The 27607-nt window shown below is 40.2% G+C and overlaps 2 protein-coding genes across 2 annotated transcripts in view; one reads left to right on the top strand and one right to left on the bottom strand.

Annotated features, from left to right (window-relative positions):
* Nucleotides 1–760: 760 nt before the first annotated feature.
* rhoj (ras homolog family member J) lies at nt 761–21406 on the bottom strand. The gene is made up of 5 exons (XM_036581695.1): nt 20996–21406; nt 8118–8176; nt 4822–4986; nt 2787–2882; nt 761–2697 (listed from the first exon to the last, which is right to left on the bottom strand). The coding sequence occupies exons 1-5, from the start codon at nt 21210–21212 to the stop codon at nt 2551–2553; spliced, it is 684 nt and encodes a 227-aa protein (XP_036437588.1). The 5' UTR covers nt 21213–21406; the 3' UTR covers nt 761–2550.
* Nucleotides 21407–23496: 2090 nt separating this feature from the next.
* kcnh5a (potassium voltage-gated channel, subfamily H (eag-related), member 5a) overlaps nt 23497–27607 on the top strand; it is a 136680-nt gene continuing 132569 nt past the window's right edge. The window contains exon 1 of the mRNA XM_036581691.1: nt 23497–23569. Within this exon, the coding sequence (XP_036437584.1) occupies nt 23497–23569 (73 nt within the window). The remainder of the gene's footprint in view (nt 23570–27607) is intronic.

Below are 27607 nucleotides of genomic sequence, written 5' to 3'. Positions count from 1 at the left end.
AAATATTTGTTGCTATTGTTTGTACCCTTTACACTAGGGTAAGCAGCCATTTAGTATTAGCTTACTAGGATTCTCACTATTTTTAGGATTTTTTCAGCGATTTCCTATGGCTTCAATACATGACAGCATTTCAAGGAAAGCCGTAATAGATTAGACTTGCATCTTCTGGCATGCTTCTGACATCATTTAAAGTCAACAATACAACCCTGAAGGACCCCTTACTGACCGACTAAAACACAAATACAAACACGCTCTGCAATGTTATTTTGCTTCTAAGCTATTGATAGTATAGTGTCTCACAAATGATGACAAACACAAGCTCAAATAAACACATCACTAACAGTTGCCCCAAAACATCATTCAAGGGTTACAACTTGTAAACGTCTTAATGAATACATTTTGTTTTCTTTCATTTACATGCATTTGCCTCAAATAAGGGATGTGAACAAATAATTGTGAAAGCTAACAACTGTGGAAAATGAACTGTCACAGGCCTCTTACAGAGTGCGCTCGCTGAGCTTTTGAGGATTATAAAAACGACAATTTGACATCTACATATGCTGGTTTTGCAGGTGATCAGCATATTAATTTCCATTGCTGCTGACCAGTTTATCAGCATCCAGAATACAACATATGCTGGTTTTGCTGGTGATCAGCCATGCTGGTCTGTGCTGTTTTTTCTAGCAGGGTGCTGAAGAAAAAAGCCCAGACCTCCATGGAATTCATGGTCTGGTTCTAGCATCCAAAACACAACATATGGCTTTGCTGGTTTTTTATTATGGCCTGTTGAAAGAATAAGAAAACTGTTGTAATGGGTAGAAGTACCTCCATAGTTACTTATACTACATGGGTATAGAAAAAGGTGCAGGATATTGACAAAAGTTCAACATTCATAGGAACATTTGCAGAGTTTCTTAATAAAGGCTGAACTGTAAAAAGGTATTGAAGTTTGTTCACAAGCTTTAATCACACCAGACCTATATACAAACCTTTATATATTTGGCAAAAAGCAGTCATATAGTATACCAACCAATACATGAAATAAAAAAAGGAAAGTAATATTCACTACGTTCTAAATAATTAAAAAAAAGTTAAATACAGGTTTGCAGTTACACATTCAGTTCAAGTTATTGCTGGCATGGCCAGTGTTGACGCTGTTCTTCTTTGTATGATTACAGTATAGAGTTGCATAGGACGACTCAAGGCACAGTGTCATAAGACGAGTGAAGAAACAAATTCTATGCTACATTAAAGGCACAAGGATTCAGGCTCATTCTTCCTCTGTGTGGACCAGGCCTTCCTCTTTGTACTCATGAGGAAGGTCACTAGCACCCTGTGGGCTCGGGAGGAAGTCCCTGAGGTCACGCTAAAAGGCAACCAGTGTTTTTACAACCAGGCAAAGAGCTGTCAAAAGAAGAAATTCAGTACCAACGCAGGTGTGCATTTAGACAACATCTGAGAAATACCTGTTCAGTTATTTCAGGCAGAAAAGAATGTGTTGGTGCCTGAACTTCTACATTTGCTTTTGCAGGCTAAATAAATTGGCTGTTAGTTGACAAAACCTTAGCCCTTTAACATGTGGTGATTCATAGAACCTTTAGCTGATGAAGCACTGACACATGGCAGTAACTCTACTGAAAACTAGCACTGAAGTTCAAGGGTACATTCTTGAGAGCTGTATAACAGTAACTGTATTACAGGGCACTGATAAGTTCAACATGACTTTCACAGTAACATCTGAACACACAGAAAGAAAGTGAAGTTCACAAGGTCACATTTTACTGAGAGGAAGTGTATCGAAGCTCTTGGAACGCAGTGCTCTGTCTGCCTTGAAAAAAGCCTGTAATGTATGGGGCTAGAAATCTAAAAGCCGACCAATCTAAAACCAAGACTATTTATTAGAATGGAGACAGAATGAGGTTGCCCTGTGTCAGTGCGGAGACTTGCGTCCCTGATGAAAGCGTCAAATGAGTAAGCAACTCGTCTTTGGCAAGAGAACCAAGAGGTGAGAGGCGTTATAAATAGAACTCTGACATTGGCGCTTGATTGAGGCACTTGTTTTGAGCTTGTAGAAGCTCAGGATAGTCATTTTGAGGGGTGACTGGTTTCTCTTTTCCCCAATACAAAAGGGAAACTGTATTTTACATGGTCAGCATCTCAGTATGTGGTATAAGCAGAGCAGATTTTGCATCCTGCTTTCCGACACAGTGAAGCATTTGTTGAAGAAAACATCTGTGTTGTTTCTCTGAAAGTCTGCTTGGTTGCTTCTTGCTTGAGCTTCAGAAATGTACTTTATAGAAGATGCAAGACCACTCCTGAAGTGCTTTATGTCCTCAAACCCTCAAGGTTTGATCAACAAAGGCGCTGAGAAGAAAGCTTCAAATGGTAACGAATCGCTGCATTTTCCACTTCTTGATAATGGACAGTGGCAGTGAGGCAGGAAACTGGAAGGTGCTGAAGGGACTTGGCTTCATTTTCTTTCCATGTTGGGTACATCTGGAGGTGAGCTCATGTTCACAGTGGGATTTGCCTCATGGCTTCTGTCTGTGCTCATACGATAGTACAGCAGTTCCTGCATGGCACACAGCCCTTCTTCTGTTTCTTAGGGCTGAAGATTGTCAGGATGGCCTCGTCAAACACTGTCTTGAGTCCCTTCTGCGTCAGTGCTGAACACTCGAGGTAGCACTGTGCTCCAATCTGTGCACAAGATGCGCATTAACAAGAACCATGAAACTGTATGTATTGATTACGGTGTCTTAGAATATGTTTGATGGAGATTCTCTCACCTCTCTGGCCAGCTTGAGGCCTTGCTCATAAGTCAGTGGTTTCTCCTTCATTTGGAGCAAGCGGGCCAGTGTCTTTGGATCGTCTCGCAAGTCAATCTGCCACAGTGAACAAGAGCCTAACATAATGTATCCTATAGTTCTAGCAGAACACAACAGAAACAGTCACAACTGCGAATGCAGCACATCAGCTGTTCTATTTTTAGAATCTTTGGCTGTAAGTCAGTTTTCTTTGAATTCATTCTTTAAATCAGGAATGCTTGCAAACAGTATCTGTTTTTAGTGCTGCAAAAACAGGCTTTTTAAGATATACAGTACTGTGCAGAAGTCTGAGACCATTTGCTTGTTTAATTTCCAGTCTAAATGGCCATTAAGTTCAAGTTATTCAATTTTCAGAAAAAAAGCAGAAAACGTTTAACAGGAAACATTTCCCAGAAGCCTCAACAACTAAATATAAAGCCAAAACTTTCAGTATTAAGCATGTCCACCTGATACTTTCATAACAGATTCCATTTTATTTTTAGATTTGCTTTCAGTTTCTCAAAGAAATCTACAGGAATATTTATCTACACCTCTGAAGTTCAGTCTTAGAAGTTGGTTGCATTTTCTGCTTCTCACAATCCAAGTAATCCCAAACACATTCAGTGATGTTGAGGTCTGGACTGTAGGTTGGTCAGTCCATTGTTCTGAGAATACCAGCAGATTCTTTGTCTGATTTCTACATTTTCTATTTTTTTGTCTGTTTTCTTTTCCCAGTAACGGCTTCTTGACAGGTATACATCCTTTCAGACTCATAGTGTTGATCTTATCACAGTGGATGAGTCCTGTCTCTCAAAGATGAAAGCTTTAGGTTCTGGTTAACTGAGGGGAACAGATTTGGTGGTCTACCATGTCTTGCACAGTTGTTGGGAGTCCTATTTTCTCTATATCTTTCATTACTTATTTTATCTTTTCTTTAACTTTCTTCTGTAAATTGAATAACTTCCCGTTCTGACTGGAAATTAAATTAATGAAAGGTAGTCTCTGACTCGTGCACAGTACTGTATTTCTTCTTTAATTGATCAATCTGTAGAAACTATAAAGTGTTTCAGGCACCTGTGAAGTTTTGAAAACAAACAATATTTTCAAGCCAGCTAATCAGAAATGTTTATTTTAATTAGGAGGGCATTGAAGTGAGTAAAAATATACTTAAAATGGCCTGGCTTGCTGAGAAGTCTTCATGTTTTTAAAATTACAGCTCATTTTGTGACTTACAGAGACAAAAGCAAGCTTGCCAGGATCATTAGAATGGCTGGCATACTTGAAGCAGAAGCACCTGGATGAGTTCCACAGGGCTGCAGTACGTAGGAAGGCTCTTGCTGTAGTGCATGACCCGAACCATGACCCTTCACGGTGAGTCTGAGCTGAACACTTTACAATGCCCATAACCTAAGAGAAACTTCTATAAGAAATCTTTCATTCTTGCTGCCTGTAGCCTCCTGAATCATTCCTGATCTTTAGCATGTAAAAATGAATGTTTTCTGTTCATATGTTTGATGATAATGCTTGTAAGTTTTTTATGCTACTACAAAAGAGAGAACAAAGACAAACTTCCTATTTTGTTGAATACTAAAGTTGTGTTCTGTTCTGTTCTATTCTATTAATACCAACAGTACATAGTGCCATTGCAAGATGATGTACACAGTTTAGATTGTTAACTAAACGGAACTTAAAGTAACTCAACACTGTTTGGAACTGAACTATTAGTTAGGAAACTGTGAATCATCCCTGGAGAACAGTTGGTGCAGGCCTATCACTTAATAATTTCCAAGGGACAGAGTTGAAAGTATTTGACTTGTTTGCTCTATTTAGGTCATTTACTGCTATATTTCCAATTAGGTGGCATAGTTGTAACTGAAGAAGTAAAGGTAAAAGGTATAATCTTCAGATTCTCAATGCAAAACACTATAACCTCACAAATCCATGACGGTGGCTCCTGTTTTTTTTTTTCCTTTTTTTTTCCTCTTCACTATTTATCTGTCAGATATGTGATGCTCACCTGTGTGCCTATAAGGATGTACGGCACATGAGGCATGCAGGATTTGAGCTCGGGCACCCACTCTTCCTGCACGTTGTGGTAGGAAGCAGGGTTGACCACAGAAAAGCAGATGAGAAAAACATCAGTGTTGGGGTAGGAAAGTGGCCGCAGCTGGTTGTAGTCCTCCTAGAACAGCATCAAGGCAGCAGAGAGGGAAAGTCATCTTCTTGTACCGTCACCATTAAAAAGGTAATCAACATTCAACTCAATTTTTTGTTGTAAATATATTGTTTGTAAATATTCAGTAACACTTTTTTTAAGGTTGCCTACATAGTGAGTTAATGGCACATGAATTAGCTTTGAAACACCTATTGTAACAGCGGTGTTTTGCGTATTTATGGAAAGCTTATGTCAGTATTCGCAAGATAGTGATGTTATATGAAGTAAATGACACCGTACTGATGTAAAGGCACTTATACTGAAGTGATGAAAATTTGTTTCATTTATAACATTATGAAGTCTCATGTCTATGTAATGTGCTTCTGAGACAGACACCTACTTAAGAACATCAGTTATACGATGGATCCTATTGAATCTAGCCTAGTATTGCTTTTTTAAAAAAAAAAAAAAAATGTCAGTGCTTGTGGTTATGTCATGAAGTCCTTGGGTGGGTAGCCTTCAAACAGTGTTACTACACAATAATATGCCTGCTTGTTGGTTATATAAACATTTATAAAATGTAGAAGCTGAGATTATATCTACCTAGATTAGCATTACAGAGAAATATAACATTTATTTCAGTAGAGCTACAGATGCAGTAAACTGAATAAAAGGTGTCAAATAATGAATAACTTTTTATAGTCTAGCAGCCCATCATCACCAAAATGTTCTGCTCTTCTGGAGAAAAACAAATACATTATCAAACATCAATATCGAAATATCAGTTAAATGTAAATGTTATTTTTAAAGCAATTATCTGCCGATACTTACATGATTCTAATACCATTGTGCATTCCTACTTCCCCATTTGTTGCCATGTTTTCTGAGTGCAAGTGATTTCTCCAACAATGGGTGATATTATGTCTGGAAATTCAGTTTTGCTGCTTTTGTAGCCCCAACTCAATCTGTAATGTTATAGATGGCATTTGGTCCTGTGTTATGTGTAAGTGAGCATCAGCCTTCTAAATGCTGACTCCTCCAACTGTTGCAGCAAGCTCTTTGCACTCTGCTCCATGTATAAAAATTAATGCGAGAAATGTCACTTTCCATTGTTTGGGAGTTGATTTATGGGCTGTGTTGTTTTTGTATGCTTTTGTGGGGTTAATCTGTAGACATTGCTAAATATCCTTCCATTTCCTCTCTCACCTCTACCCTCTCCATGCACTCCACACCGCCTCCGCACACATTTGCGACCCACCACCAAATATGCATTTTCAAATATGCTGAGAGGGTGGAGGCCAGCAGAAATCAAGGGTGCATGTAACCTTAAAAGCACATCTACTGGTGAAGAAATCAGCTTCAATGAAGTGCATGTGCAGGCAACCTGTAATCCAAATGCATTGTGTAATAAATCTGCAGTGTCTACTGTTGGGATGTCTTGGGTAACATCACACTATGTAGTAAGAAAAAAGTCATTTACAGAGAGCCCAAAGGAACTGAGGAACCTCACATCTAAATAAAAATGAACATATCTTTTAGGAAATGTTGAAATTAGCCAGGAGTCACTGTATGTATAACTGAGAATAAATAAATGTTTCGCATTAGGCAAACATTATTTTGCAGGGCAAACATGGCCGCTCAGCAGCCCATAAGAGCCAGATGCTCTGCTGTTCAAGAGCGATTGATCTTGCGTGAGTGATCGATATGAAAGTAGAGCCCAGCATGCCGTAGATGGTTCTCAGCATTAGTGAATTGCTTACAGTGGCAGGCAGTGAATTACATAACGTTCATTTACGCAGCGCTGCGTGGGGAATAAATCAGTGTGTCTGCCCTGGTTTTAAACAAACAGCAGTGCTTCATTAGCACAGGGCCTGACTGCTCCCTGTCCACAGCCACAGGCTGCCTGAGAGTTGCTTAACGAACTGTGGCGCACCGCTCTGTGGTAAACTTTGCTTTGTATCTCTGAATGCTCCAGCTGTTGAGTGGTGTTGCATCCAGATGTGGACACTTTGTGATCTCTTCGGTTGTTGTAAAAAAGAAATGACTTAAGTTGCACAGCTCAACTAAAAAGGCTATAAAAGTGAGGTGCATAATGACGCATCAGTCTGAATCTTTTCAGTGTCATAATGGATAAGCAGTAAAGTAGGCACTTGTGTTTTGCCCCCAAATAATTTTCATCGCTAATTAAATTGATTCTTGATTAAATTGTCATGATGCAATAAATCATTTCTTAAAATGATATCCAAATCATTGTGGGGTCAAAAATATACATCCCTGGTTACTACGTATTTCTGCACTAGCTATTTAATTTGATAGTTTTTTTTGGGAGAAGCTCTTTCACATAATGGTCTGTATAATGTGACTCGTGTCTAATGTTCAAATGCAGTCCTCTAGGCTGATGCTGACTTGTCTTGTGACTTCGCCTTTGAAGAATAAAACCAAAAAAGCAATGTTTTGATACTGACTTGGCCATGACCTCAACTACTTTGCAGCTAAAGCAGATGGTTATTATTTCACAATTCCTGGCTGAGATTAATTTGTAGGACTAGTGGAAAATGGATTAAGATGCTAGAAAACCTAGCATTTGGTCTTAAGGCACTGGGCTTTCTCTGCCACTGGCATATTTAAAGTACTACTGACAGTATGGACTTTAGCCAGAGAGTTTACAATGGTTTTAGTCAATAGCACCTGACAGCTCGCTCTCTCCAAGATGGATTTAAGCTATGTTATAGCGTGTCTAAGTGCCTGACTCATGCGTTCTCTATTGTGAGACAGCAAAAGCACCTTATTTACACTGTAGCTGTTGAGCTGTTTTATGGATGGCCGTTAACTTATCAATAGAGGTTAGCTGAGAGGTTAGCTACTTATTTGCTGAGTAATTTACTGGAAAAACATAAAACATGCAATATGAAATGTACCATAATTTTTGCACAGGCCACATTTTATATTTTGTTTTCCAATATGTAAAATTCAGCAAATAAAACTAATTGTGCATTAAAATCTGCAGAAGTATGTTCTTTGTAGAGAATGCGTTAACTTATTTTCACCAAGCAAATCAATGAAAGTTTGACCAGAGGCCAACTTTTGCTTATGACTTTACTTAGGAGGGTACATGATAAAACTGCTCTAATTCTCCAATTGTTCTAAAAGTGACTTACCTGCCCAGCAGTGTCGTACAACCCCAACAAGTGCTGTCTGCCAGATACAGTTACGTTTACTGCAAAAGAAGATACAGATGTGATAAATGGAATGGACATGAGGAAACTACAGAGTTGACATATTCCTGTGATCTGAGCTATTTGATGTGTGTCCTACTTGATGTTAACACACATCGTATCAGAAGTGACCCTTTAGGCTGATAGAGGCTGGGGAAGGGGCTTGGTTTGAAATGGGACAACTGTCAACAGCAGGGGGTGGTGAGCTTTGAAAAAGTGATAAGGAAGAGCTTTGTGCGTGTGTACACAACAAACTACATCCTGTTGTGGGTAATGAGCGCTAAAGGACGGCTGTGTTGACACAGCAAGAATGAAAAAAAACGGACAAAGCATTTTTTTCCTGCCATCAACCGACACCCATTAAAGAAACAAGTGTGTGTCAGCTGAGCACTTTCCTGCCTTTTTAACAATGTACAATAGCCACTAGCACACACGATGTGGTCTCCTCTTTTCCCAGAACTCCACTCCGAGCAGTGACAGTACTTGGAGCTTTGATGAAGGTCATTATGGGAAGCAGTATTGTAATTTGAAATTTTTTTTTCTCTCTCCCTCTTCTCTAGTAGTAATGAGCTGAAAGCAGTAGTGTGTAGCTCCACGGTGCTGAGAAGCAGCGGTGAAAGGAAGCTCTCCCGAGGATCCTGTCGTTATACTGTGCTTTATTGTTTCGCTTGGCAGTGTATAGCATTAGCTTGAAAAATTATAGATATAATTAAGGAGCGACTATGTGCCCTGTGAGGCTGTGGAGCACTTCTGAAAATCAAATCAAACATTCAATCATGCCTCACGCCTTTGAGCAAAAGCTGATCTTGCTGCTAAATTTAGCCTCTGTAGCACAATACAGACAGGAAACTAAACTCGGAGGACTTTGGTCTCTAATGCTCCAGGACAATGCTCCACACCATATTTTTACAGCAGGAACAACCCAAACCTCTTCTTTGTCTAACGGACAAAGAGCCAGACTTTTTCAGACGTAATCACTGAATGCAATCGTCTTATCAAGAAAACAAGTTACAGTGTGAAATACAACAAATTCAGTTTTAGATTTCATAATTTGTTTTTATTGAAAGCTTTACATATATAAAAAAAAATCGAAAAACTGAGACTTTTTTGTTTGTTATTTAAAAAAATTTAATTCAATCAATGCAATTCAATTAATCAAACCATTTACATCTAATTCAGCTTTGGGTTTCATTGTCTTTAGTTCATGAACACCTCATCCAATATTTCTTGCAAAATCAAAAGTAATAAAAAAGAGGTTTTCCCCCTTTGCTGCAGTAAGTGTCTCTACTCTTCAGGGAAGGCTTTACACTAAATGTTTGAACATTGCTGTGAGGATTTGATTTCATTCAGCAGTGGGAGTACTAGTGAGGTAGTCAGGTACTGATATTGGATGATTAGTCTGGATCACAAATGCCACTCCAACTCATCCCTGGTGCTCCAGCACCCTAGAGAACGCAGTTCCACTGCTCCACAGCCTAGTGCTGGGTGGTTTTATACCTCTCTAGCTGACGCTTGGCATCGTACATGGTGGCCTTAGGCTCTAAAACATCCTGTTCTCTGGTCAGTGCTTTTCTTTTGAGACTATACAAGCTGTGTGTGCATTTGAACTCCTTTGTCAGCAGTTGGTGCACCTTAATGGAGCTGTATTCACTGTGAGGGTGTCCACAAACTTTTGGACATAGTGTTTTTAAGCTTGTAAGACATCCCATGAGTAAAGCAACATAAAATAGCTTTTATGTGCTACATGCTTCAGCACTCGGTCAGCCCGCTCTGTGAGTTTGCGTGGTCTGCTGCTTTGTGGCTTAGCTGTTGTTGCTCCTACACACTTCTTTTTCACAATAATAGCACTTACAGTTGACAGGGGTAGATCTTCCAGTGCAAAAATTTACTGGATAAAACTGACTTGTGGCAAAGGTGGCATCCTATGACGGTGCCACATTTAAAGTCAATAAGCCCTTCAGTCCAACTTATTTTACTTCTAATGTTTGTCTATAGAGATTGCATGACTGTGTGTCTGATTTTATACACTTGTTAAGTGTGGCTGAAACAACTGAACTCTTAAGTAATTAGGAGTGGTGTCCACATACCGTGTAGGGTATAGGCCATACAGTGTATTTGTTCATTTTAATTTTCAATTTCAGTTTTGTTCATTAACAATGTAATTTAATACATAAAAAACATCATGAACCATATGAAGTACCATTTTCATTATATAGTTGTATTTGAAATATTGACTGAATATTTGTTTATTATTTAATAAAAGCATACGTTAATAAAAATTCACTTATGACCAAATTCCACAAGCATGAAAACACCAGCGCGCACGTACTTGTGCCCACTTCCCCAGGCTATAAATGCTAAGCAGTGGTGGGGCAGAGGTGATCGACTCAGGCACCTCTGAGGTCATCATTTTTTTGGAGAGGGGCCTAAGGACTGCAGCTGTGTGCGTGGGGGGTGCTGAGTTTTGATTAGATGTGCTCTGTAGCACGCTGTCCCTTCAGAGCTGGGGGGGAGTGGTGAGCCAGAATGTCTGTTGCAGCATATCAGCTGTTCCAGACAGGTCCTTTTACGAGCACCACTCTCCTGTCCTCCTGGGGCCTGGCTAAATAAGGAGTCTACATTGTGAACTCACACTCTCCGTCTTTGTCTCTCTTTTTCCATCCCTTGCTTATTCTCTCACTTTCTCTCGCCTGGTGGTAAGAAGGCCTGGGCGGTATGAGCAGAGCCTGAAATAGTGTGAGGAGAACAAAGACAGAGAGGGAGAGAGGAAATATTGCCGTTAACTGGGGGTTTGCAGTAGAGGAGGGGTGCTGGCTGTGTGTTAGGCCTTCAGCTGTTCCATCCGGTCAGCTGCCTTCCCCCATGGGGCCATGGCCTTCCTCTGCTTCTCTATACTCTATAGCCTGGGGAGAGAAGTGTGATGTTACAATCCCCCCAATGTGATTTGGGGTGTGGATAAGCCCCTAGGCCTCCACAATCTCCTTACTCCTACAGCCTTTCACAATGCAGCTCTGTGTAACATGAGCATGCTTAAATAACCACCCTGACTCCTTCAGCTGACCAAACCACAGGCTGAAGCGCTGTAGATAATGGGAACAGCTATGGGAACAGCTATGAGAACACACTGATAATGGAATACAGTAACTTCTACATATTCCAAAGAATTCCAGTCATTCCACCTCTGCAGACAGACAGCCAGTCACCACACAGTCATCACTGGTATTCAATAGGCACATATGCATGCGTGTCTGGGTGGAAGTGGAAAGAATATGTTTCACTTGCTTTCCCCTGATGCTTTATCTGTTTTAAAGATTAGTCTCTTTCACTCCATCATGTCCATGGCATACTTGCAATCTAACGCTAATTCTGAATGTTCTTCAGGTAGGCTGCTTGGCATTCCAAGCCATTTCTAAGCCATTTACAGGTGTGAGAAAATGTTGAGAAACCATGTAGAATTATTTTGGACTGCATGAATAACTAAAGAAAATAACTACAAACATTTCACAAATTGTTTTGATCTGTCCATGTCATTAATTGGGGGGTAAAAAGTCTCTGAAAAGTTTTATTAAAAAATATGATAAATGCAAAATTCTGTTTTAAATATTATTCTGTCACAGCATATTAGTAATATTTATGATCTCATTACAAGCAAGCTTCAATAAATGGGAAGTGCATTTCTTTGCAACAAAATTGAGAATTTGTAAGACAACTGCAGTCAGGTGTCCTAATTAATGTATGTCTGGACTCTGCCTTATGCTGCCTGTCTCTTGTGTGTTTTAACCTAGATGTTCTAAAGCACCACTGGAGCAATGTTCGGTCCTGCCCTACTGATGGATCAAACAAACTTTTTACTTTCTGATAAACGTATGCAGCATGACGTTTGTAGAAAAACAAGCGCTGCATACTAATACTCATATAAATCCCACTTGTGAAATGGTGAAATAGCGAGTGAAATGGTGTGAGGCTGTTTTGTAAGACAGCTTGCAATCATTGAGGAACTGCTCCATTTCAGGTTGTATCATGAAGTTCCAGAGCAGAAAATAAAAATAGCCATAGGCACTTGGTTGAGATTACGGTCATTAAAAGAGTTTCTGCTAGTTAGACTAGTAACTTTTCCATCAATGACCTTTATTGTTTAATCCTTTTGGTCAGTATAGCAGTGTAAAATATGTATGCAGTTTGTTATATAATACTTGATTATAACGTGGATGAAGAGCAGGGCTGATATAGGATCAGAGTGTATAGTCATCAAGCTCCTCAGAGTAAGAGTGCTGCTTTAAGATCAGCTTCCTCTCATCTACAATGATATTACTCACAGGAACAGATCTTAGATCAGCACTCCTACCATGAGAAACTTCTTGAATACATGCCCAGGTCTCATAAACTGATCCCAGATCTGCATTCTTATTCCAAGACGTTAGATGAATACAGGCCCAGAATATATTTTAGGATGCATTGCAGATATTTTCTCACAACTATATCCTCCCATAGGCTCCCTCCCAGACAAAAGCATCTCCTTGAATTGTATCCTCACAGACTTGAGCCTGTCCTTGCCAGAATATCTAGTTATACAGCATGTCCTGTGTAGAGTTTTTGCAAAGCATAACTAAAGAGTTATTAAAATGATTAATCTTGTATTTTTCAAAGCCTTCAAAACTTTTGAGCTAAGCCTTTGCACAGTGCCGTAAGTACAGGGCTTTGGCTTAGCTGAGGTGGAGACTCAGCTGTTTGACTGCTACTGTATGTTAGTACAGCTGATTAAACCAACCAACACACAGGTCAACTGAGAGCACAGCCTTCACTAATTATGCATAATAATCATGGCTTTGGAGCCCCACTCAGAGGGTAATGATGTATTGCTCTTGAATGGCCCTGCATGGCATTTGTTTGCAAACACCCAACAAATGTTAAAAGGGACTGCAGTGAGCTAGGTAGGACATTTTTGAATTGGTGAAATTAGTGACAATAAGGAGCCATGTCTCCTAAATGTTTGCAGTGGTGCTAATGTGTTTAGCATGCGCAAAAGCACCCACAGCTGACTTGTTTGTGCACATACAAGGTCATCCATAAGCTGAATGTTTAGCATGTCTATTTCAGAAATATTCACTTTGTTAATGAGTGGCACTGATGAGGCAAAGGAAAAAATATAGGGGAGGTGACTATGTAAACTGAGAATCTGGTAGAATTTACTGACCTGAACTGCCCAGGCCGAGCTGTGTGTTATTAACTTCTAAGAAAGAGTTGCAATTGCTTTGGTGATGGCACAACACAGCGGTTGTGCGAGAGGATAGGGAGAACACTAGATGAAAGACAATTTAATAAAGTATTGATTAGCCAGAATTGGATGGTACATACTAGGCATCCTCAAGGACAAGTTTCGAAAAGGTTAAACTTACACGCAGACATCAAATCACAATGTTTAATTTATGTATATGTTTTTCAGAACAGATAAATGCTTGCTGCCCAGATAAATGGCTTTAAATATCATTTTCTCAGATTTTCTCAAGACATTTGCACAGTACTCAATATAGTCATGCAAAATATATGATAGTAGCTTAAAATGTTTTTTGGAATACATGACATACATATAATAAACCAATCTCAAAGTTAGATTGGATCAAGGGATTATAGGAACTCCATATTAAAACTTAAGGCTAAGCATATTTTAAAAGATGTTTAATTGAGTTTTGGGATTTTTTTCTTTCTGCTTTTCTGTCTACAGATGGTCTCTGTAGCGCCTCCACAATTCAAATTAGCCATCATTTACACAGCAGCTTATGGTAGATCAGTCGCAAAGCAACAGCCAGCTGTGCTCCTGAGTGAATACAGCTCAAAACATAAAATGTTTTGCTCATGATCATGTTTGCAAATCTGCGTGTTAAGCACCTAAATACACTTTAGAGAGCAGATGAGGTTGACAGTTCATTTGCACTTTTTTTAATCTTTACTCAAATTTGTTGTGTGTATGACAACTGCATAGGGTTTTTCATTTCTCATGACTTCAGCATAATGGGGGAAAGCATGGCGCAAGGTAATGTGGGGTAAAATTTAATGTGGAGTTTTTGTGTAGGGGGTGTTTATTGGTCATCTTGAATTCTCATCATATCCTGCAAATTAACAGCAAGAGGACAGGGATTTCTTAAAAATTTCGCTGAAGACTGTTCTTGTATCATATGTTACAGCACCATTTTGAAATACATAAGAAACTCACGGTGACAGCTAGATAGGCTAAAGCAAAGCCTCCTTTTACGGGGTTAGTTTTAAAATGAACTAAAAGTAAGTGGTCCAAGAGAAACAACGGGAGAAATCCATACCTACCCAATTCCATTTTTATTAACAAATTAATCAAGAACATACTGTCATGTAAATCAAATGTATTTATTTTATCATGCTGATATTTGCAGTTCTATATTATGGTCAAATCTAAATTTGTGACATTCACTGCAGCTTCTTTTTGCTAATCTTGTTTATTTTGATGCACATATACTTATGTATTTTGGTTGGAAGGCTCATCTAGTTCAACGGACAAAACTGTATTCAATTAGATTTGTTTATATCAGTTTAATGTTTTAGTGAAAGTTATAACTATCCCTGTTACTACTTACCCCATATGTAGAGTTAAATATAACATTTGCATTCACTCCACTTTTGTCTTCATAAAGCGTAGGTGCTGGAAAGTTTACGTTTTCTTTTCAGATATGCAGATTGTTTTTATAAAAATGTTAATCTTGCTCAAATACATTTACAATTATTTAGCAAAAAACAATGTGTTAGGTTGTGCCCTGCTCTCCTCTATTGCTAAAACCTTGATTACATCAGCAAATTTTACCCTCACTATTTGTGTCAATGAGGCAGCTATTAATGCAAACTGAGCCACAGTTACCTCGTGTTGCTTTGTTGTTTACAGCACTCCTCCCACTAGTCTAGACCGCATCATTAAGTGCTGTGGTGTGGAGATTTGCCCAGTGAAAGAAACAAACAAAATGGAGAACAACGAATGTGTGGTACAAAGGAAATGTTTAGTGATGCATAAGGTTATAATGAAACCCTGTTATGCTGCTGACACTGTTTATTCCACCACCATACTTAGGTCAGCATATCTCATAGTCACAGTGGACTTAAGTACACTGCAAATAACAGAAACTCAATTAGCACTGCCACCCACCCCAGCATTGGCTGCATTTAACAGAGTGTAGCAAGAAGAGCTCTTAGCACACTACGTCACTGTTGGGGCGTGTCTTACTGTAAGCACACTTCTAGGAAGTTCTTATAGTGCAGGCTTTGATTACACCGGCTTGTCAATACAAACCGACTTACAAATATTGAACAGTGATTTATGCCCTAAGTTCTGCTTGAAGCTTCCAGTGCAGTGGACGAATAGCTAAGCAATGTCATAGGATGATGCTTTGGATAGTTTTAAACCACATTACATGGTCAAATTGAGCATTGGCAGCAACCCAAGGCTGTTCTCAACTACACTGAAGGAGAGCTTATAGCTCCAACTCTACTGTGCTTACGTCAGAGCCTCGCCTCCACAAACGTGGGCAATGACTGTGCTGCTCTTCAGAGGCCTACACTACAGTTTGAAGAATAACATTTAGAACTGAAAGAAGAAAGCTTCTCCTTACTTTACACCACGTGACAGCATCTAAATGGACCTCTTCAGCTAAGATGGATATTTTAATTAGAAATTTAATATTCTCCTCTCTGGTGCTCCGCTGTGAGCCCCGTGGCTTGAGCAGGCAATATCGGCGGTAGATTATACGATTTGTGGTGGGAGTCTAAAGGGAGCCACACGAGACGATGACTCATCTCTAAAGCATTAACAGGCTCTGTGTCGCAGACCGGGAATGTGATCTGTTTGTTTTGGACGAAGGAATTTTGATCCAATGGGATTTGTGGACGGAAACCACAGCCTCGGTTACCGGCGGAGGTCTAAACCTACATCTTTCGCAGGGCATGACAAGAGCGAGGAAGCCCATGAGTGCCATGAACTGGAAATTGGTGTACTGCTAATAAGTCTGCAAAATGAACCCCTTAAACTTCAGGCATATTATTCATTTACCCACCAAAAATTGTAGGCTTGTTCCATCCTAAGGCATTTTATTCAGTAATTACATGGAAAACAATGCAACGTTGAGCCTTAAGGCTTATATGAAACTAAAGGCCTCTGTATACATCTTGCAGAGACTAAATTTGCCTGGCTTTGGCCAGCAATATGATCTAACTGTGGAGAAAACAAACACACATGGCATCTGATTGCACTCCATGGACAAACACACTATGTGTCAATGCCTGGGACTGGTCAGTGCAAAAGAAGCGTATCAAAAAACCCCACTAAATTTCAATACCAGAGTTATTAGTCCTACTAGCATCTGTGAACCAATAAGCATGCTTGTTCCAAAATCTAGACTGGCAATAGAACGTCTAAATTACTTTGACTATGCGTGTATTTAATGTCACGGCCTGTAAATAAACCCACTTCCAGCATATCGTACTCATTTTTGGTTTAAGCCACACCCATTTTCTGTTTGTAGTTTAAACGAATTGACCCCAAAAAAGTATTGTTCAGGAGTCAGTAGTAAAAAATTGAATAATAACCCTACTTATTTGTAATTGTTCAACAGACTACTTGATGTGTTTGAGAAGGTCATGAGGCTCAAAGGTCAGTGAGGCACCAAGACATTTGAGCAGAATGTATCTGCATTGCTGCATGCATCCCACCAAGTGTTAAAGAATGTGGGCTATTGCAATTCCTACAGTTACTGTTCCACTGCAACCAGAATAAATGACCGTTTTTCATTTAACACTAATTCTGCCGTAGTAACACAGTGAGGCCCTTTCAGTGCCATACAATACGAGCTCTGTGCTCTTTTGCCTCGACATTAAGGCACTGTGTGACAATTCGCCCTCTTTATTATGATGCTGTGTAAAGGCCCTCTCCATGTGGAGAGACTGGTGGGGCCAAAGCTGAATGGGAACGATTGATTGGCCTTGTGTTTTCACTCAGTTCTGCTGCGGGAGCTGGAAGAATGTTCCTTCTCTTCTCTTTCTCACTTTTCTTTTCCCTTTTCTCTCAGACTCTTGCTCTTTTTCTTTTCTCACAACAGCTCACACATATGTGTTCATAAATGTTTGAAACATACTATATATGAGCAGGCTGACATTTGTGTAGGGCAAATGAGAACAGTCCTTCACCACTAGCGATCCCAAACACACCACAGATGCATGTAGCAGTTTACATGCTGTAAGAGAATTTGACAAAGGTTTAGTACACTGTGCCAGAAACATATGCAAGATGTATGAGCTTGCCTACACATCAGCTCTCACACGTCATGTTGATCAATAGTGAGGTTTTAAGAGATCATAACTTTTTTACAACAGAGACGTTAAACGTTTGCAGTGAAGTCACATCTGTTTGCCAAAGCACGGTAAAGGAACCAATTAAAATAATCTCCTGGGGCCTCCATTATTCAGAACTTCCGGCTTTCTGTCCCCCAGTAGCCACAGAGTGGAGTAAACTATAACAATCTCTTCTACAGTGCAATGTGCAACTTTTTTCTCTAATGTATGATAAATATATCACCATTGTCAGAGCAAAACCTCTTTTTTCTTTTTTTTTCAAAAATTAACTTTTCAGCAAAAGAAAAAAACATTGTTAATGTTTGTTAGTGTAAGATTTTATTCTAAGTCAACTTGGACTGCTTCTATTGGTCCATTCATCATGAAATTTTGACACAATGTAAATGGAAGCTGGCATTTTCACACTATGTAAGAAAAATGAAAAAAACAAAAATGGAGATATGACGTTTTGCTCTGACAGTGATGATATACATGTTTTTACCAACCTTATTCTCTAGGTATCAACATGAGCTTTTGTTTCTAGCACTATCTGAGCTCAGGACTAGCTTTCTCTCTAACCTGTTTGTAACTAGCAAAGGTACTTTCTCTAGATAGACAAAGTACGTTTTGTAAGTCACTCTGGATGAGAGTGTCTGCTAAATGCTGTAATGTAAATAAAAATGTAAATTCTTTCCATTTGAGTGAGAGGCACGGTTCAATCTAGACGGTTGAGTTGCTTAACATTACCTAGTTGTGTTTTCATCTGGAGTGAAAGTCATTGTGTAATTTCTTGTGGACATGTGGTCTGCTCATCACTCCCCATGAGATAAGGAGCTGAGGCTCTGTAGATTTAGTCTTAGATATTCTAAGTCATAACTGTACAATTACATTTCTAGAAGGTCACAGTGTAGTTCAGCTCATTGTGAACCTGATGATAAATTGAGGGAGATATCTTTCGTGGACTAGGCCATGTGTTACAGCACTAGATGAGCACTTTCTTTGTTCCCGTCACCTAAATTAATCACTTCAGTTAACAGTCCTTTCATTAATTGAATCAGCTGTGTTAGAGCAGGAAAACACTACGGAGTTAAAGCAATGTTTCAGTCAAAAATCAAATTTACGTAAAATGGTCAAATGACAGAAAAGACAAAATAAAATTTTGCAACATAGCTATTAATTAGCAGTAGCAGTCATATGTTTGTGCTTTTCTATTTTATAGATATACGGTATGGCATACAGTGTTAGAAACTACACGATAGAGCCTATTTGAGATTACTCAATATGGTTTGAGGAAAGTGTTTGATGACAGACATGCAGATTCCACAATACTAACTAGTGACAACACACTTTTTTAACTACATATTGACTATGTTAGCCTTGCAGTCCAGTGCAAATAAGGGATAATTGTGTAAATTTGATTTCTAAATAAGCGACAATTGTGTAAATTAGATTTTTGTGTACCTAAAAGGTTATTAGAGTAATTGTGGGTGTTTTCTAGTGTCAAAAAGGTGTAGTTTCTAATGATCAGCTTTTGTCCCCTTGAGAAAGCAAGGCATTCAATCACAAGCTTTGTTCTTTCTCCAATAAGTTCCCCTACTACTCGAGACTTAAGAAAGCCTTCTGGCTCATTAGTGGACATTAAACGTTGTCATAAAAGTCACCTGGTTTAAGCCAAACTGCTTAAACCAATACATTTGTTTCCAGTAAGAGGCTATGGGATTATAATTTGAAGTCTATACATTGTTTTGGCAAAGATCTCTTTTGCAGAGGAAGCTGTGAAAAGCTTGTCCATTCACTGTTTTTTTTCCACGCCAAATTAACTTTTTCCAAGGGTGATGTCACTTTTTCCAGCAGTGCCACTAACAAACAAGGAAATGACCAGAAAAAGCAAACCCACTCACTCACTTTCAAAAAATTAAGCAACTAAAGTGTCCAAAACCAAAGTAACCAACATGACATGCTTTAACCCCTTAAGATCTGTCGGCAGGTCCATACTTCAGTTCCTCACTGTTTTATAACTACGTAACGTATATATTACATTTATAGTAGTTACATAGTAGTTATCAAAATAATACAAGAGCAACTGAATAATGAACTGTAACAGTAACAATTGAGAAATAAGCATATTCAAGGTATTAATAACAAGAGAAGTTGACTGTTATACTCCTCTGATTTCTATGTTGTGAATACTGTAAAATATACAGCACTACACAACAAAAAGTAGCCTGACTTCTGCAAAGAACACAACAAACTTGAACATCTGAACCCACACCTTTTTTTTAAATGGCTCTTATTTGGAAGAATATGTTCGGCCCAGCTTTCCCCATGTGTTGTGTTTCTTTTAAAAGAGGATGTCTGCCTGACCTCAGCTCCACTGTGTAATTGGGAGCTGACCCTGAGAGGATTCTCAGAGCATTCATGTGATATCACAGAGGGGGTTTTCCCCTGCAGATAACACCAAAGCCTTGTGCTTCTTTGTACATGAGATATTTATTTATTTATTTATTTTTGTATAACTTTGTTACAGTAAAGTTATCTAACTCTGTAGCCACTGCGCTTCATCTCAGCTGCATGAGCACCGGCTCATGCAGAATTTCTTCTGAATTCAAGGGTATTAATAGGGAGTTTGTCCCTCCTTTGTAGCCTCTACTCTTCTGAGAAGAATTTACACTAGGTATTGGAAGATTGCTGTGAGGATTTGATTGGACTCAGCCACAAGAGCAGTAGTGAGGTCAGGATGTTGGATGATGAGTTCTGGATCACAAACGCCACCCTAACTCATCCCAAAGATACTGGATGGAGCTCCTTCATTCAGGAGAACACATTTACACTAGCTGATGCTTATCATTGGGAGGGCGTGTTGACCATAGGCTTTTGTGTGGCTGTTCCAGAGCTTCCCGTTCTATTGGCAATACTCTGTGTAGATTATAAAAGCTGTGTGAGCTCAACTGAACTCTGCAATGGGTGCACCTTAAAGCAGCTGAATTCACAGATTTGAAGTATACTTTTGAGCATAAAGGACCGGTTCGCTGGAAATGGCTTAAGCCCAGTGTTGGAGTAAACTGCCATGTCAGTTCAGAATTACCACTGGAACTTATTTTTACACTAGGTTTAGGCTTAATCTAGATCTAGGAAACTGGCTTCTGGTGTATGACACGTTCACAATCTCTCTTTGCGATTAGAAATCAACAGGTACCGTTTAGCCTCCGCTGCACTCCAGTTTACTACAAGTCTGACGTATTATCAAACGGTTAGCCATTGTAAAAGCAGCTGTTGATAAGCTGTTGTTTCTTCCTGCCAGGCCTTAGTCCTCGGTGTGGTAGTTACACACAGCTCCTGTTTCAGCTTCTGTTCTCGGGCCCCTGCCCCAGCTGTGGCGGGGAAGTGAAGGAGGGAGCGCTACACTAAGCTACACTTAAAGCGGCCTGTCTTGACCTCTATTCCGTCCACCACATAGCGAGAGAAAACACTGAGCTCACCTGCGTAATGGTCGAAAACGGTTGGCACGTACTCCTCAGGGAAGGCGTCGTTAGCGTAGCTCATCAGCAAACACGTTTTCCCCACCGCTCCGTCCCCGACCACCACGCACTTCAACATCTTTTTAGCTGCCGCGGCTTCTCCGCCTTCCCCTCCAGACTCCACCACCGCCGCCGTCGCCGCCGCCGCTGGGGTTTTCCGCCTCCCGCGCGCAGGCATGGCGGTCCGCACCGGGGCACTTTAATTCCTCGCCGGGGCACAATCCACTCTCTTTTCTCGGCTGCTGTTTTAAAGCTGTTCGTTCTTCCTCGCGTTTAAGCTCGCGCTCTTTAAGCCAGCCAGCCAGCCAGCCAGCCGGCGCTGTCGCTCGCACGCGCGTTCACACGAACTGGCAGCCACGCGCCCCGCTCTCATCTCGCGTCCTCGCGCGCGCTCTCCTCACGCGTCGCTCATGCGGCTCTCCGCGCGCCATGACCGCGCTCAGGAAATCACGGCTCCGCTGCTGGTCAAGTCCATATTAGGCAGCGGTGGGCTGGGAACAATGGGGGCTCTGTCCCACTCAGCAGGGGAATCCAGAGAGGGAGGAGGAGGGAGGAGTAATCCTGCAGTTGGAGCACTTCAATCTTCAGGACTCTGAGTTCAGTCTTAAAATAATCCGCGAGCCCTCTCTGCCATTCATTCACACATTCATGCCTTTATCTCTCCATTTAGGCTGCGCCGTCATCTATCCGTCCATTTGTTCATAAATTCCTTTATCCAGTGTTCTGTGTTTGATTCCTTCATCCATTAATCCATCCCATATTAATTCATTCATCTCTCGATATAAGGGATGCCTTCATCAATCCGTCTGTCCGTCCGTCCATCCATCCATCCATACAACCAGCCATCATTCATTCATTCATCTCTCTATTTAGGCAGTGCCTTCATTCAGTCATAACTTCATTCATTCATCCATCCATTTCTACATCCATATATTTGCCTGTCCCCTTATCCATTCATCAACCTATCCATCTAACCCACTCTGTTTATCCAGCATTCATTCATTCATTCATTCATTCATTCATTCATTTCTCCACGTAGTCCCTGCCTTCATCCTTCCATCCATCCACCCACCCATTCAGCCATCATTCATTCAATCAATAATTCATTCATTCATTCATCACTCTATTTAGGCCATGCCTTCATTCAGTCAGCTTCATTCATTCATCCATCCAAAACACCCCTCTGTTTAGCCAGCGTTCATTCATTCATTGATTCATTGATTCATTCATTCATTGGTTCATTCATTCATTCATCCATTTATTCATTTAGGCTGTACCTTCCTTCAGTTATGCTATTATTTGTTCATCCACTTATCTATCCATCGTCCATCATTCATTAATTAATTCGTTCATTCATGTATGTCTCTGCTTTCGTCTATCCATCCATCCATCCATCCATTCAACTACCCATACAGCCATCATTCATTCATTTATTCAACTAATTAATTCATTAATTCATCTGAGTACTTAGGCTGTGCTTTCATTCAGCCTTAATATGCATCCATCAATTTACTCATCCATTCATTCATTCATTTGTACATTCATTAATTCATTCATTCATTCATTTCTCCATGTAGGTTGTGCCTTCATTCAGTCATGCCTCAGTCCTACTTTATTCATCCATCTCTTCATCCATCTGTCCATCCATCGACGTGTATAAGTTCTCCACTGACTTCACCGCAGGTTGTTTTGAATTGGTTGTATTGCGACAGCAACGGCTTATTTATAATTTGAATCTTAAACGTGCACTACAGTCCAGCTGAACTCTGCAGGTTTTTAGGCAACGGACAGGTTTAGATCCTTACAACTCCAATAAGTATAATAAACTTTAATGGGTTAACGGTGATAAATGCGCACACGGTGTTCAGAGCTGCTACAGCTCTCCATCTGGACCGTTTTTTAAAGCAAATGCTACTTTTTAGCGCTTAATGAACTGAGCCAAGCAGAAAGTCTTCTGTTATTTTAGGAAAACCTCCACCGCGCCTTTTGTACGCGTAACTGAACAATACATGGCAACATTATGCTTAATAAACACTTTATTTTAAAGAGACATCTGTCCCGCTGACAGGCCTGTCCTGGAGAGGCACATGCATCCCCGCTAAGTGTCCAGATCCTGCTGGACAGCTCCCATCTGTTGCGCTCTAGCGTGTCCGCGGCGCGCGCAGAGTGCGCACGCGCGTTCCGCGCACACGGGGTGGTGTTGGGGGGTGGGTGGGCGGATGTGTGTGTGTGTGCGTTCGTGTGTGTGTGTGTGAGCGCGCAGCTCGCGGAGCCGGCGGAGCTCCGGGGCCACAGTGGAGCTGGGCGAGGCGCGCGGGCAGGGCGCAGCGTTACCATGAGCGAGTCCACCACGCGCGCGCACACACACGCACACTCACACACACACACTGCACGTTCGCGATCAGCTTCGGCCAGGTGTGCGCGCTCGGGTTCGGCCACGGACGCTCGCGGCGGCGCGCAGGATGCACGGCGGAAAGAGAGGCCTGGTGGCACCGCAGAACACCTTCCTGGAGAACATCGTGCGGCGCTCGAGCGGTAAGCGCCTGCCTGTTTTCTATTAACCTCCCGCGGAGTGGAGTCCGGGGGGATGAGGGCAGAAGGAGCTCCGCGCTCCGCGTGCGTAATCGTGGAGAGGTCAGAGACAGCACGCGCTGGGTTTTCACTTTTGCAGCCGCACGTGGAGCCCCAGCTGAATTGCGATAAGAAGCGAACTGTTAGTTTTCATTGTTGTAAGATCATCGTGGTTCCTATTATATCCGCTTCTTACTTTAACGCACGCTGGAAAACGGCCATGAACTTTTCACGCTCGCGTTCAGACACATTCGTCCATGTGAGAATCCGGAGCTTAACGCAGTTTAACGGCAGACATTCTTACAGCGAGAGCTCAGTCCTGTTTACTGCTGTGCGCTGTCCGCTCCTTAAGTCCACTCCAGCAGTCTGCGTGTCTCATCTGAGCTGATAATAAAGGTTTTTTCCAGTGATGTCGCGGTTTTTAAGCTCACTGCTGTAATTAAACGAGGTTGGTGAGAATAATAGAGCCTGGCGAGAGTTCCCTCGTAGTTTTACTGGCACACAGAGCTCCTCTTTCGCACTGAAACTGTGGAACAGTCTACATATGGGTTTGATGAAGAAACTGATAAGTAGCTCGAGACTCATTAGAATTTTCCAAGCTGCCTGTTTTTGTTAGTCAATGATTTGAGCAGGTTTTTTCCAGTGCAGTTATACTGTAGTGTGTCAGAGGGTTAAGTTAGAAGATGTAGGATATTATTATTATTATTATTATTAATAATAATAATAATAATAATAATAATAACAATAAATTGCTGTGTTGTAGTATTATTACTGTATTTTAACTGCCATCTTAGTGTTGTAATAGCATAATAACACAACATTAATAATTTTATATTGTTATAATCACTACTGTTTTATTTTATCAACCTCATAGGTTTAATAGTTCCAATACCAAAGTAATACTGCCAACGATAATGCTGTTATATTGTTGTTATTACTGTATTGTTACCATCATCCTCATTGTTATTATGGTTTGCATGATGCTTATATTAATGATAATAATAGTAATAATAATAGCAATAATGATGATGATAATAACACTAAAAGCTGTTTCCTTAGACTTGAGGAAAACGTGGGGAAGCATTCAAGTCGAACACATGAAATAATGAAAATGCTGCCACTTCAGCTGTTCAGTTCAGAGGGAAGCTGACAGCTGCTTGATGGAAATGACTGTGGTGTTTTTCAGCATTTCCAACACATCAAACAGCCATAAATAATGCACATCTCTCTCACCCTCTCCCTCTCTCTCTTTATTAAAAAGTGATCTCCATCTACTGAAGTACTCAGTGATGCAGTGGTGTGGTTCGGGGCTTTTGACTGTGCTGCCACACACTCACTTACTGTAGTGCTGTCAGCACTTGAGTGTGTGGGGTTGCGCTCACTTAGAGCCGCTCACCAGCAGAGGTCACACACGGTTACAAGAACAAAGTGCTGTCCTTTTATCTTTCTTCTTCGTTTTTGCGCACATACAGTGCATTTATTTAATTTCCAGTCAAAATGACCGTTCAGTACAAGCGTCAGGGGAAAAAAGAAAATGTTTATTTAACACTAATTACGCAGCGTCCTCAGTGACTAAATATCACACATTTTTCAGCCCTTACTTTATCCTTTCTTGGCCTTTATTACAGCTTTCATTCTTTTCGGAGGCTTGCTTTCAGCTTTTCGAAGAAATCTGCAGGATATGTTTGTTTGTTCCACTTCGCGTACACCTAAAAAGGATGGTTCTGCAAGGGTCCTTTAGTAAAGGCAAGGCTTCTATTTAAAACCATGAGTTCTCTATAAAGCCATTTCATGCTTAAATGTTTCTCTGCATGGTGAAATTGTTCTTTAGATTGATGGAGAATATGTTATATATGGTTCCATCTAGAAGCTTTTTGAAAATGGTTCTATGTATCACCAAAAAGGGCTCTTTCATTGTTACAAGCTTGGCATCGTCACAGTTGCAGAACCCTTTTTGTTGCTATATAGAACCATTTTCTGACAGGTAACATATATAGGACCTAATACAACATATTCTCCATCAATATGAAGAACTATTTCACCATGCAAAGAACCATTTAAGAATGAAATGGTTCTATATAGTTCTAAATAGAACCATTGCCTTTGTTAAAGAACCCTTGAACAACCATCTTTTTTGATCTGTATAGGATACAATCTCAAACAAGTTGAATGATGTTAAGGCCTGGACTCTGGGGTGGTCAGTCCGTTGTTCTGAGACAGCAGCTTTTTTGTTTGTAAATTTTATTCTTTTTTTTCTCTTTACTTGGCATGATTCTGTGAGGAAAGCTATGATCAGTGCAATGTAGGTTTACACTCTGCTTATTGGCATCTTTATTCTGTTTTATGTAATGACTTCGCATATTTAACTGTTCTCAATACAGCAAGTGTTTATTAACTGGTTGTTTTGGCGCAGAGCTGAAAATAGACTCGTTTTCTGATCGTGTTGTGTTTTATGTGTTTGGATCAGCTCTGTTTTTGCTCTGATTTGCTGTTCTGCCTCTCAGTTGTTTCCATGAAGAGACCTGAGAACAAACATTGAAACATTGTGGAAATGACATTTCCTGCATAGCAGGTGGTTTCTGACCCATGGCTCCTGACCCCCTACACAGTTTCTACCTCACACACATGGTGAATACACACCGTGCCATGTCATTTGCCCTCGGCTGCTCCCTCTGTCATGATGGGTCGCATGGGGGAAGGGAAGTTACAGTCAGTGCCAACACTGCTTTTCTTCTATCACTGTGGCTTTATGGATTCATTTACCAGCCATGGGTAACGTCTTATACTAGTAGTATAGATTTCAGTATAGAATGAAGTATAATCTATGTTTGGAAATCTGGTTTTGTTAGACATGGACAGACAGAAACGTAATGGAATAGTTAAGCAACCAGTCAAACTTACAGAATCAGCCGAGACATTTGGTGATCAACAGTGCTGCTTTTGTTTCTCACTGTAGTTACAAGCAGCGGAAACTTATAACCTACCATTTATCATCATGAATGTCATCAAACTGAATGTCTAAATCATCAAACACTTTCCTCCAAATGTGTGAAGTTGTTAAGTAATCTCAAATAGACTTGCTTATGTGGTTTCTGCCATTGTTCTGATGTACTGTAATCTGTAAACATTAATGAAAGTAAGCCGTATAGCTAAAAACAGTAGCAGTTACAGTACTGTCAGGGGCCACCATTCACTTATTTAGTTTTCAGTCAAAATGGCCATTAAACGAAAGTATTCATTTTTCAGCATCAGAGAAAAAGCCGGAACGCACATTTAACAATTACACAGAAGCCAATATATGTTTTTCATTTCTTGGTGTGTTCAGCCTTTGCCTTTGGACAGCTTCCATTGTTCTCGGGAGGCTTGGGCTCAGTTTTCAAAAAATCTGCAGTTTTTCCAAACCTCCAAAGTTCAGTCTTAGAAGTCGGTTGGATTTTCTGCTTATCCAAGTAATCCCAAACACATTCCATTATGTTGTAGTCTGGACTCTGGGGTGGTCAGTTCATTGTTCTAAAAACTTCAGCAGCTTCTGATTTGCACTTTTTTGTTTTATTTCCATTTCAGAGTAACAGCTACTGTCTTCTTACACTGGAAGGATGGACAGAAATGCATGTAGATTTTTTCAGATCTGTAATGAGAGTGGAGCTTGATTTTCTCTAAAAGATGAAAGCTTAAATACTGTTTATCTGGTAGTGACAGTGTTGTTGGTCTTCCAGGTCTTGTATGGTTATTAGGAGTCTCCTTTTCTTTGTATCTTTTAATAAATTTTATGAGCTCCAGTTTTGGAAACTGATGTTTTTTTCACTTATTTACCTTTGTCTTTCCCCTTTCTCATGCAAGTGGATTATCTTACTTAATTGTTTTGACTGAATGTTTAAAAAAAATTAAGGTGGATTTTAAACTTTTGCACAAAATTGTTAAAAGCCTGATTTTTTGTCTGTAATTTTAATGATGGCATATTGCTATTGATATGTATCAGTATCAGGCTGATTTCAGCAGAAA

The sequence above is a fragment of the Colossoma macropomum genome, unplaced genomic scaffold (genome assembly GCF_904425465.1).
Source record: "Colossoma macropomum unplaced genomic scaffold, Colossoma_macropomum, whole genome shotgun sequence".
NCBI lineage: Eukaryota > Metazoa > Chordata > Actinopteri > Characiformes > Serrasalmidae > Colossoma > Colossoma macropomum.
Note: the sequence above shows the minus strand (reverse complement) of the source record. Positions and strands in the feature narration are given on the sequence as shown.

Bases quoted from the DNA above. Each gene is read 5' to 3' on its own strand.
- rhoj (XM_036581695.1), bottom strand. From the start codon at position 21,212: ATGCCTGCGCGCGGGAGGCGGAAAACCCCAGCGGCGGCGGCGACGGCG. The intron at 8,177-20,995 runs GTGAGCTCAGTG...CTTCTTTTGCAG, and splicing joins CGTTTTCGACCATTACGCAG to TAAACGTAACTGTATCTGGC. The intron at 2,883-4,821 runs GTGAGCATCACA...TCACTGTGGCAG, and splicing joins ACATCCTTATAGGCACACAG to ATTGACTTGCGAGACGATCC.